This window comes from Scyliorhinus canicula, chromosome 20 (genome assembly GCF_902713615.1).
Source record: "Scyliorhinus canicula chromosome 20, sScyCan1.1, whole genome shotgun sequence".
Taxonomy (NCBI): domain Eukaryota; kingdom Metazoa; phylum Chordata; class Chondrichthyes; order Carcharhiniformes; family Scyliorhinidae; genus Scyliorhinus; species Scyliorhinus canicula.
The window spans coordinates 71,925,603-71,938,584 of NC_052165.1; the positions used below are offsets into that span (position 1 = coordinate 71,925,603).

The following is a 12,982-nucleotide window of genomic DNA, read 5'->3' on the forward strand; positions in this document are numbered from 1 at the left end:
CTTTGGTGTAACTACTTCCCTGAAGCTCCTATCTATGACCCCCTCTGCCTCCCGAATGATCCGAAGTTCATCCAGCTCAAGCTCCAGGTCCCTAACACGGTTTTTGAGGAGCTGGAGTTGGGTGCACTTCCCACAGATGAAATCAGCAGGGACACTGACGGCGTCCCTCACCTCAAACATTCTGCAGGAGGAGCATTGTACTGCCTTCCCTGACATCACCTCTAGATTAAAAAAAAACAAGAAAAAGAAAAAGAAAGGAAGAGCTTACCTGATATTACCTCAAACCCTGCTCCCGCTGAAAGTTAAGCAAATTTAAAGACACTCACTCACCTTCACGACAGGCCCCTGCTCCCGCTTCCCAACCACCGTGGGGTGGCGCGGAGAAGAGAACCCCTGCACATGCGTGGAAATAAGCCGGTCGGTCTGCGCATTCGCGGAAATACGCCGGCCGCTCCGCGCACAGCACAAGATCATGCCGGCCGTTCTGCGCATGCACAAACTCGTGCAGGCTGTTCCGCACATGCGTGAACTTGCGCCGGCCCTTCGGCGCTGGCTGGAGCGGGTTCAACCACTCTGGCGTCAAATTAGCCCCGAAAAACTGGAGAATTCCTCGCTGTCGGGGGCTGTTGATGCCGGAGTGGTTGGCGCCGGTTTTCCCGCTGGCTTGGGGACATAGCCCCAGTTTCGCAGAATCCCGCCTGTGTTTGGTGGAGGCTCGCCGTTTACTGGCAGCGGGATCTCTGCCAATGGGAATTCCCATTGAAGCCAGTCCACGCTGCAGGAAACCCGTGGATGGGGGTGCATTGCCGTCGGCAACAGGGTGCCCCAAGGGCTGGAGAATTCCATTGCAGAAAGCCAGTTTAAACCAGTAATGAAACCAACCTTATTTAATTTTAAAACGTATTTAAGTGAGTAATTTGAAAAACAAATTATATGTGTATTCAAAGAAACAATTTAAACAATGTTCGATTTAATAGTATTACTGGGCTAGAATCTTTTATTAAAAATTTAGAGTACCCAAATCATTTTTTCCGATTAAGGGGCAATTTAGCGTGGCCAATCCACCTAGCTTGCACATTTTTGGGTTGTCGGGGCAAAACCCACGCAAACACGGAGAGAATGTACAAACTCCACGCAGACAGTGGCCCAGAGTCGGGATCGAACCTGGGACCTCGGCACTGTGAGGGCGCAGGGCTAACCCACTGTGCCACCTTGCTGCCCTGGGTTAGAATCTTAACTGCGACGAGCAGCCTCGATTTCCCAAAGCTTCCATTATAACAGAACTCGGGCAGCACGGTAGCATTGTGGATAGCACAATGGCTTCACAGCTCCAGGGTCCCAGGTTCGATTCCAGCTTGGGTCACTGTCTGTGCGGAGTCTGCACATCCTCCCCGTGTGTGCGTGGGTTTCCTCCGGGTGCTCCGGTTTCCTCCCACAGTCCAAAGATGTGCAGGTTAGGTGGATTGGCCATGATAAATTGCCCTTAGTGTCCAAAATTGCCCTTAGTGTTGGATGGAGTTACTGGGTTATGGGGATAGGGTGGAGGTGTTGACCTTGGGTAGGGTGCTCTTTCCAAGAGCCGGTGCAGACTCGATGGGCCGAATGGCCTCCTTCTGCACTGTAAATTCTATGATAATTCTATGATGATTTGGCTGGGAGAGGAGAGAGAATGCGGAGATTTCACATCCTAAAGCCTGTTTGCTCTGTCAGATGAAATCACTGTGGTTGGCTTGTTTGCTGCAGGTCTTCTTCATGGATTGTTTTCTTGTCTTTTTGGGTCTTAGTTACAAGCCAAAAATCTGCAGAATTGTGTACGGCGACAAAATATGGCCACAGTGATGTCATTCCAACCACAATGCACCACAGGAAGGAAAAATTGCAATGCTGTGTCACTAAAAGCCGGTACATTTTTTTTTGTTCCCAAGGTTTTCTCTCTCTCTGCTCCCGTCCTCTTGAAGATCCAGACTCGGTCTCCAGTACCTTGGCCAAAGAACTCATGTATGACTCTCGGCAGTGAATGCTACTCAATCAACTGGGAAATCACAACCAAGCCTGATCCACATATCACCATGAACAGTGGACAACTCCTCCCTCTGCAGCTGACTTGAACAGCAGCTGAAGCACCCCTACTGTCATAGCAACAAACCCATCGTGCTGAATTTCTTTGACAAGTTGGATATGACAAGGTTCAGAAAACATCCAGCAGATAAGAGAGAAATTTTAAAATGCAAATTGCACATGGCATCCATTTAAATACAGCCCAGTCACCTTCGATAAATAAAATGGGTGCTCGAGGTTCACCCTGCAACGGCAGCATGGTGGTGTAGTGGGTTAGCCCTGCTGCCTCACGGCACCAAGGTCCCAGGTTCGATCCCGGCTCTGGGTCACTGTCTGTGTGGAGTTTGCACATTCTCCCCGTGTTTCCGTGGGTTTCGCCCCCACAGCCTAAAAAGGTGCAAGCTAGATGGATTGGCCACGTTAAATTGCCCATTAATTAGAAAAAATTAATTGGTACTCTAAATTTATAACAAAAAATAAAAATTAACCCTGCAACAATTAAGGCCGGTTGTCCGACCATTCGCTGGTGGCAGGATTCTTTGGTCCGCCAGTACTCCCTGCAGTTTTCCCGGTGATGTGAGGTGGCTTCAATGGAAGTTCCCATTGACAGCAGCGGGAGCAGGGAATCCCGCCACCAGTCCGCTGCCTACCGTCACTGAGAAACAAGCACCCAGGAGGTCAGAGAATCCCGCCTGAAGAGTTATCCAAGCGTTAGGTCCTGAGAGTTGGGCAGTCTTAACACTTCACCTTTCAATAAAACACAAAGCTTTTCTCTATTACTGAATTGAAACAATTTAGTGTGGGCTTACACTGCGTTTGTCTCTACTGAATGCATGGCATGTAGAATAATCTACTGTATGCAAGTACACCTTTATCATAATGTGCTTTTTGGAAGTCACCCAAATAACATGACAATGAAGAGTGCACTAAGGTGTGAATACAAGTTCATTAAAACAAAAATAATTTATCCAGTGTGAGTGTTGTTGGTTGGCCCATTCCTCGGTACCCTTGAGAAAGCAGTGGTGAGCTGTCTTCTTGACCAGCTGCAATGCATGTAGGGTAAACCCACAGTGCTGTTTGGGAGAGAGTGCCAGGATTATGACCCAGCAACAGTGGAGGAACGGCTATATATTTCCAAGTCTCAGGATGGTGAGTGACTTGGAGGGGAACCTCCAGGTAGTGGGGTTCCCAGGTATCTGCTGCCTTTGTCCTTCTAGATGGTGGTGGTCGTGTTTGGAAGGTGCTGCCTGAAGAGCCTTGGTGAGTTCCTGCAGTCCATCTTGTAGATGGTATACACGGCTGCCACTGTGCATTGGTGGTGGAGGGACCGAATGTTTGTGGAAAGGCTAGTACGTCTTAGATGGTGTCGAGCTTCTTGAGTGTTGTTGGTGCTGCACTCAGTCCAAGCAAGTGGAGAGTATTCCATTACACTCCTGACTTGTGCCTGAGATGGTGGGCAAGCTTTGAGGAGTCAGGGAGTGAGTTACTCGCCACAGGATTCCTCGCCTTTGACCTACTCTGGGAGCTTTAGCATTTAAATGGCTAGTCCAGTTCAGTTTCTGGTCAATGGTATCGCCAGGATGTTGATAATGGGGGATTCAGCGATGACAATGCCACTGAATGTGATGGGGCAATGGTTAGATCGTCTCTTGTTGGAGATGGTTATTGCCTGACACTTGTGTGGCACGGATGTTACTTTCCACTTGTCAGCTGAAGCCTGGATATCGTCTTCAATATTAATTATTAACTTCAAATATCATTAAGTCCTGCTGATTACCCATGATCCCTGATGGAAAGTCCCCAGAAAACTCTACATTTGCAACAGTTTGTAGCCTACTGGGAGTTTAGAAGCTGTTATAATGACAGGATTTCCCCATAGTCATCATTTCATCCTAACCAGGAGTCCAGACTATCTAATTTCTTGGTAGGATGCAGTTGGAAAGAACTTACATTCATATAGAGCCCCAGAATGTCCCAAAGTGCTTTATAGCCAATTAAGTATTTTTGATGTGTAGTCACTGTTGTGAAATAGGAGACGCAGCGGGCAATGTGCACAGCCAGTGATGTGATAATGACCAGATGACCTATTAATGTGATTTTGGCTGAGGGTGTAATATTTGGCAGGACACCAATGCTAACTTCCCCGCCTCTCCTCAAAATAGCCTTGTGGAATCTTTCTCCTCCCTCTGTGAGAGCAGACAAGGCCTCGACCTAATATCTCATCCAGAAGACAGCAGTTGTGACAATCCAGCTGCCCCTCAGTACTGCGCGAGAGTATCCGCCTGCAATTCTGTGCTCATGTCACAGGAATGGGACTCGCAGGCTTCAAGCTCAGGCAGAAATGCCACCAACAGAGATATGTGGCTGACATCGGTATCAGCTTGCATTGGTAATTCGTGTGATATCTTATGATGCTTCAAACTCACAGTTGTGGGGGGAAAAAAATGAAGGGATCCTTGAAGGCATTTGATCAAATTAATCATTACTACTAACATGCATCAGATTCTTTTCCCCTTTCGCCCAGTTAATTAAACAGATTTCCCACTGTGTTATTGATGGTAAGTCATGCATTAACCCAAAATAGCAGGCACTAACAGGACAGGCACTAATCTGCTTCAAGCTGTGTTTAATATGGGCTAGCTTCTGAAATGAGTTAGACTCGTGTGGATACATTGCAAACCTAACTGAGCAGCTGCAGAAATTCCAGCAATTCCATCTCTCGGATGAGTCCAGCCAGCGCGTGGAACTACTTCTAAGAAAGCCGCAGGCCTCCATGCTCGCCGTCGCCGGACCAACATTTGCCCCTCAATTAACATTAAAACATATATATTGTTCATTAAATTTAAAGCAAAAACAATGTTGGGGAAAATAAATTAGGTCCGACAGCATAAAATTTATAGTGCAGAAGGAGGCCATTCAGCCCATCGAGTCTGAAGGAAGCATCTTGAGGAAGGGAGTTCATGTTACGAGTCTGTATGACTCTTCTTCTGTTTTTCCACACAGAAGTTGCCGAGATTTTCCAGCATCTTCTGTTATCATCTGTTCATTGTTGTTTCTGGGAGCTTGCTGTGCACCAATTGGTTTCTGTGTTGCCTGTATTTCTCTTTGAAAGTACTTTATTGGCTGTGAAGCATTTTGGGAAGGCCAGAAGTGGTGTGTATATTCAAGTCGTTCTTTCTGTGGTTGATGAGGGTCGGTTAGCGGAGTTGGCTGGGCGGCTGGTTCGTGATGTGGAGCCATGCCAACAGCGCAGGTTCAATTCAGCTGAGATTATCCCTGCCTTCACAATCTTGCCCCTTGCCTGAGGTGTGGTGACTCTCAGGTTAAATCATCACCAGTCAGCTCTCTCAAAATGGGAGAGCAGCCTATGGTCCTTGGGGACTATGGTGACTCTCTTGCGCGACGTTGAACTTCAGGAAAACGGGAGCCTTGGATCCACACATCTCCCTCCTTCAGAGAAACCCAATGCCGCAATGGCACTGGCACTGAGGGAGCACTGTATGCCCACCAGCATCCGACAATACACAGGAGACAAACCCTTTGACTTTTTCCAAGGCTCCATGAATGGGCAGAAGTAACTAAAATAAACTTTCCTCCTTAACACTGGCCCAACCGCGCAGCCATTTCCACTGCGCGACATGGCCCACCCCCCGGGGCATCCGACCACGTGGGGTGTCTGGCCGTGCGGGGTGCCCGACTGTGCGACATTTCTGGCCCTGCGGTATGTTCGACCGTGCAGCTAGCCCCATCCTATCCCACACAAGGAGACAGAACTTCATCATATGCAATGGCGCTTCAACAAGGTGCCAACAGCTGCTTGCACCATCAACAATACTCAGTGCTCTTAATATGGCTTAAGTGGCACCTTTTTAATTGCTTGCCCATGGTACTGGCAAATGGTTGGTGCTGTGGTTTAAACACAGATTAGAGCGTATGGGGAGTCAGGTGACATGTATCAAGCAAAGCAAAGAATGGAGGGATTTGCCTATTCATCAACTCCTACTGGTGATTGGATGTGGCGACCAACTGCTCCCCGGACCTGGAATACCTGACCGTGAAGTGCCGCCCATACTATCTCCCACGCGAGTTCACTTCAGCCATTACCACAGCGGTCTACATCCCACCCCAGGCAGAAGTGAAGGTGGCGCGGGGCGAACTGTACACAGTTATAAACAACTACGAAACCCAACACCCCGAGGCCTTGTTCATCGTGGCCGGGGGACCTCAACAAGGCCAACCTCAAGACTGTATTGCCAAAATTCCACCAGCACGTCTCCTGTCTCACCAAGGGTGACAACACTCTTGACCACTGCTACTCAAAAATCAAGGGCGCCTACCGTTCCATCCCACAACAACACGTTGGAAAATTAGACCATAAGACGGTGCTCCTTCTCCCGACATAAAGCAGAAACTCAAGCGGGAGTATCCAGCTAAGAAGAACGTGCAGTGCTGGTTCGAGGAAACAGAAGAGCTCTTGCATGACTGGTTAAAAACAGTGGACTGGTCCATATTTAAGAACTCAGCGACCAACTAAAATGAGTATGTCACCACCGTCACAGACTTCATCAGCAAATGTGTGGACGACTGCGTGCCAAAGAAAGCAGTACGTACGTTCCCCAATCGGAAACCATGGCTCAATCGCGAGATTGACTCCCTACTGAAGGACGGGTCTGAGGCGTTCAAGCCAGGCGACTCTGACCTATACAAGAAATCCAGGTACGACATCCGCAAAGCCATCCGAGATGCCAAGAGAGAATATCAAACCAAGCTAGAGTCACAGACTAGCGTTCCAGATTCTCGGCGGTTGTGGAAAGGCCAAAACAACATAACGGGCTACAAAGCGAAGCCGAGCAGCATCTCCAGCAGCAGCGCACCCCTCCCCGATGAACTCTATGCATTCTATGCTCGGTTCAAGCAGGGAACCAACGATCCGCTATCGAGTGCCCCAGCAGTCCATAACACGCCCATACCCACCATAGAGAAAATGCTAGAAAACCTCAGCAGGTCTGACAGCATCTGTAGGGATAGAAAAGAGCTAACGTTTCGAGTCCAGATGACCCTTTGTCAAAGCTTGTCACACCCACCATCACATTGAGGGAGAGATTGTCGTCGCTGCACCACTCCATTAGGTTCTCAATTTCCCTCCTGTATTCTGACTCGTCATCTGACACCAATCATCACAAAGTCAGATCGGCCTTCCTGAAAGTGAACCTTGGAAGGCAACGGGTCCAGACGGGATCGCTGGTCGTGCACTCAGAGCCTGCGCAGACCTGCTGGCAGATATGTTTGCGGACATCTTTAACCTGTCCCTACTCCGCTACGTGGTCCCCACCTACTTCAAGAAGACCACCATTATACCGGTGCCAAAGAAGAACCAGCCAAGTGCCTCAATGACTACCGCCTGGTGGCCCTGATTTCAGTCATAATGAAGTGCTTTGAGAGGGTGGTCATGAAGCACATCACTTCCATACTCCCAGAACGCCTTGATCCACTACAATTCGCATACCACCGCAACCAGTCCACAGCAGATATCATCTCCCTGGCCCTTCACTCATCCCTAGAGCATCTTGACAACAAGGACTCCGACATCAGACTCCTATTTATTGACTACAGCACCGCCTTTAACAGCATAATCCCAGCCAAGCTCGTATCAAAGCTCCAAAACCTAGGACTTGGCTCCTCTTTCTGCAAGTAGATCCTCGACTTTCTGACACACAGACTACAATCAGTAAGAATTAACAACAACACCTCCTCCACAATAGTTCTCAATACCAGGGCCCCGCAAGGCTGCGTACTTAATCATAGTATTAATCATAGAATTTACAGTGCAGAAGGAGGCCATTCGGCCCATTGAGTCTGCACCGGCTCTTGGAAAGAGCACCCTACCCAAGGTCAACACCTCCACCCTATCCCTATAACCCAGTAACCCCACCCAACACTAAAGCCAATTTTGGACACTAAGGGCAATTTATCATGGCCAATCCACCTAACCTGCACATCTTTGGACTGTGGGAGGAAACCGGAGCACCCGGAGGAAACCAACGCACACACAGGGAGGATGTGCAGACTCCACACAGACAGTGACCCAAGCCAGAATCAAACCTGGGACCCTGGAGCTGTGAAGCAATTGTGCTAACCACCATGCTACCATGCTGCCCGTACTTAGCCCCCTACTATGCTCCCTGTACACACACGACTGCGTGGTAAAATTTGGTTCCAACTCCATCTACAAGTTTGCTGACGATACGACTATAGTGGGCCGGATCTCGAATAATGACGAGTCAGAACACAGGAGGGAGATTGAGAACCTGGTGGAGTGGTGCAGTGCCAACAATTTCTCCCTCAATGCCAGTAAAACTAACGAGCTGGTCATTGACTTCAGGAAGCAAAATACTGTACACATCCCTGTCAGTATTAAAGGGGCCGAGGTGGAGATGGTTAGCAGTTTCAAATTACTAGGGGTACACATCTCCAAAACTCTGCCCCACATCGACGCTACCACCAAGAAAGCACAATAGTGCCTATACTTCCGAGGTCAGCGATTCATCATTCCACCCTCTCTCCACCGGTACAATACCCAACAAGCCCATCAAGGGCACCCCACGTTGGACACAACTAAGGCCAGGGCAAAAGAGTCGCTGTATTGGCCTTCTATGCAAGCTGACATTGAGGGAGATCTCCGGTTGCTCTCCTTACAATGCACATAAGCCACACCAAACAAAAGAGTCGCTACACTAACATGAGGTCCCACATCTCTCATGGGCATTCATCCTGGAATCATAGAAGTTAGTGTAGAAGGAGGCCATTCGGCCCATCTTGTCTGCAGCGGCCCTTGGAAAGATCACCCTACTGAAGCCCATGCCTCCACCCCATCCCTTTAACCCAGGGATCCTACCTAACCTTTTGGAAACTAAGGGGCAATTGACCATGGCCAGTCCACCAACCTGCACATCTTTGGACTGTGGGAAAAAACTAGAGAGCCTGGAGGAAACCTACACAGACATGGGGAGAAAGTGCAAACTCCACATGGACAGTCACCTGGGACCAGAATTGAACCCAGATCCCTGAAGCGGTGAGGCAGAATGCTAGCCACTGCGCCACGTGCTGCCCACAGCAACAGACATCCTGAATGGAGCAGTAATGGTATGGTAGATTGGTACTTTGGACGGTTCAAACTGGACTATTTGCCAAGTACAATCAGCGGTTTGATAATTGTGAAACTCAAGAGCCACTTTGCCACGTATGGCCTATCGCAAAAGTTCATGACCGGCAATGACCACCAATTTGTCTCTTGCCAAATTCCGTACTTTTGCTTCCACTTGGGATTTATCATCACCTTTTTAAACCCCTAGGTTACAGGTGATTAGGTCAGGGGATTGGTTGGTTTTTAGTGTCATTTATTTCTCCAACACTATTCCTTTAAATTCCTTATTCTTGCCAAACCCTTGGTTCCCCACTATTGCCAGATTGTCATTTTTGTTTGCTACCATGAAGTCAGATACAAAGAACTTGTTGAATTTCACTGTCATTTCTTTATTCTCTATTATAATTTCTGCTGTGCTTACTTCCGATTAAATCCACATTTACTTCAATCTCTTTTTTACATAATTATGGAACCTTTTACATCTCTTGCAAGTTTATTTTCACACTCTCTTTATCAGTTTCATGGTGAATTTTTTGCTGAATTTAATACACTTCCAATCCACCTAGATAGGTACATGAAGGAGAAAGGCACACATGACAATGCTGACAGGGTTAAATGTAGTGAGAGGTGGTACATAGGGAACACCACCACCAGAACAGCCTGTTGGCCGAATGGTCAATTTCTGTGGTGTTGCAAAGAATGTGTCTGGCTATATTGCAGTAGAAAGCTCCAGCCTGTTGGACTTATGCTCTACCACTCTCGTGGAGACTTTTACGCAGAAAACAACTTTCACCATGATTCCATCAGGCAGTGATTCACACCTCTTTGACACCCGTCAGGAAATGGAGAAAAGGAGATGGCGGACCCTTTTCAATGGTTGGATGAGAAGACTGTCAAAGTCATTTGGCTGAATTCCCCATTGTCAGAACTTTCAAGCAAGCATCAATATGTAGCTTGGCTAGTGGCAAGACAGGCCCTCTCCGTCAGGTCCTTCCTGCACACCCGGAGTCTCAACCGTTCTGTCCACTGCCCCCGATGCAGTGTCATCTGCCTCCTTCTGGAATGTGTCCTTGCAAACAAAGTCTAACAGGGGTGCAATGTTTTCTGTCCCAGTTCATCCTGAGCAGCTCCTGGCGCAGGACTCTGTGCTCTATGGGCTGTTCCCAGAGAGGGACACCGAGATAACCATCACTGCTGCTGGAGAGCCATCAACTCAGTGAAATACGCTGTGTGGCCTGCCTGAAACATGTTTGTCTTCTGCTGAAAAGAGTTCTCCACGTCCGAGAGTTGTAGACTGGTACATTCCAAGGTCCAGGACTACGTGTTGAGGGACGCACTGTCTCAAAGGTGCAATGAGGAAAGAATATGGTCTAAGGTCTACCTGCCAAAGCGTCCCCAGGGGATGTATACTGTGACACACCCCTCGAGCGGCATCTTTATCATGGAATGGATATTGCACATATAGCTTGTAATTGCAATTGTATTGAGGCACCCCAGAATACATTCCACAAGCTGCATGGAAAGGACTTGAATTGGATTGCACTCAATTTCCACTGCTGTGGAATGTATCTCTCCAAAGTTCTAGTGGCAAAGTAGGATGAGATTTGGTAATAAACATTGTAGATATTCACTGTAATTGTAAACGTAGAAGAAATGGATTGTTGTACTCCTTATGTAATTTTAACGGTCATAGAACGTACTTTTATAAATAATATTTTTCAAAAAGAAATGTCTATTTAATATGCTACATTATCGCCTAGAGGCGTGGCCGCTGTATATATTTGAGACATGTCATTAGGCATTTAAAATTTAAGACGCCAGGCAAATCAAACTCCTAAAGGATTGGTCAGGTCATCTGTAATACCAACTGCGCAACATCTCTGCAAACGTTGCATCTGATTTATCTGAAAAGGACTTGTAGCCAGACAGTTTCTCAGGAATCTTAAAGTTATACCGAATAATAACTCCTGTGTCAAACAGGCCAAAGCTGTAAATAAAAGGTACTGAAAGCTCTCTGAAACTTACTGGACTGGGTCTTCCGCCAATAATGTTAAATCCAAGCGTGTCATTTTCTCGGTGCAGAGCTATGGTTAGTGGTTTGATTTCTCCACCCTGTTAGAAGAGAGCAAAAGTAACATTTAAATGCCTCTCAAAGGACTGAAACTGTAAATGTCTAAACTGCAACATAACATAATAAAAACAGCAGTAAGTAGAGTTGAGGGGCCTAATTGGTCTGTGTGTCTGAGTCAGCTCTTCACAGATGCTTGTGGAATGACAAAAACATTTTTTTGCCTTCATTATCCTACCCACAAGACCATAAGCCTTGGACTCAGTGGGAGCACTCTCACTTCAGCGTCAGAAAGTTGAAGGTTCAAGTTCCACCCCGGAGACATAGAAAATAGGAGGAGTAGGCCATTCAGGCCTGTTTCGCCATTCATTACGATTGTGGCTGATCATCCAACTCAATAGCCCATTCCCGCTTAACCCACAGAAATTCCAAGCTGACACAGCAGAGCCAGACGGAGAGTGACGCACTACTCGTAAGGCGGTCTTTTGGATGAGGCCTGATTACTCTCTCAGGTAGAATATAAGATCCTGCAGCACCACTTTGAAGAATAGTGAAGTTTGCCCGTGGGCTAGTCTATAGCCAACGTCACAAAAACTTTTCTTTTTGATTTTTTTAAATAAATTTTGAGTACTCAATTATTTTCTTTTCCAGTTAAGGGCCAAATTAGCATGGTCAATCCACCTACCCCTGCACATCTTTGGATTGTAGGGGCGAAACCCACATGGACAGTGACCCGGGGCCGGGATCGAACCCGGGTCCTTGGCGCCGTGAGGCAGCAGTGGAACATCACTAAAACTGACGATCCGGTAATTTATTTAATTGCTGTTTGTGGGATTCTGCTGTGCAAGGGCCGGCTGCTGAACATCTCAAATTGCAACAATGACAATAATTCAAAACTGCTCCGTGGACTGCAAAGTGCGTTGCAATGTCCTGAGATCAGGAAAATGCAAATATTGCCTTTCTTTGTGGAGCAATTAACTTCCTGGCATTTGCCACTTTACAGCAATGCCCAGCAACAGCATTTAAACTTAAAATCATTATTGTAACCATTTTAATGACACGTAAGGATCAGTACACTGTTTGTACTTGGGAGACTCAACTCACCCAGAATCTGTGAGCTCAATGTAACTTGGGTCTCCCAACAATTTGCATTCATTTCCCTTTGGACACCAAGGGCAATTTAGCATGGCCAATCCACATAACCCGCACATCTTTAGATTGTGGGAGGAAATCGGAGCACCTGGAGGAAACCACTGTGCTGCCATGCTACCCTCAAGCATGCGGGATACAAGAAGATGATTAGTTTAACTTCAGTTCAGGCAGAACTGGAAGACTTTGGATCACATCACTTCACCCCAACCCACAGCCTTTTGTGGCAAAGAGGGTTTCTGATCTCCATGGGGAGGTGCTGGTCTCGTGGTAATGTCATTGGGCTGGGAACCCAGAAGCTCAGCCCAATACTCTGGCAATGTGGGCTCAAATCGCACAACAGCAGCTGGCGGCATTTAAATTAAATTAATAAATATGGAATATAAAGCTAGTCTCAGGAATATTAGTTATAGGGCTGGATTCCGCAAGATTGCCACAGGCAAGGCGCAGACAATGAAGAAGTCTAGAGACCTCGGGCGGGATTCTCCTGTCGCCGGACGGGCAAGGCTGGAGAATCCCGACCATACTATCATCGATTGTTGTGCCTGGGCTTACATGTGACT

At 47.4% G+C, this 12,982-nt stretch overlaps 1 protein-coding gene across 2 annotated transcripts in view; it reads right to left on the bottom strand.

Moving 5' to 3' along the window:
- The window catches only part of pdzrn4 (PDZ domain containing ring finger 4), a 578,179-nt gene that overhangs the window by 555,915 nt on the left and 9,282 nt on the right, over positions 1-12,982 (bottom strand). For both annotated transcript variants that reach the window (XM_038780405.1, XM_038780406.1), the window contains exon 2: positions 11,228-11,314. In XM_038780405.1, coding sequence (XP_038636333.1) covers positions 11,228-11,314 — 87 coding nt within the window. The remainder of the gene's footprint in view (positions 1-11,227; positions 11,315-12,982) is intronic.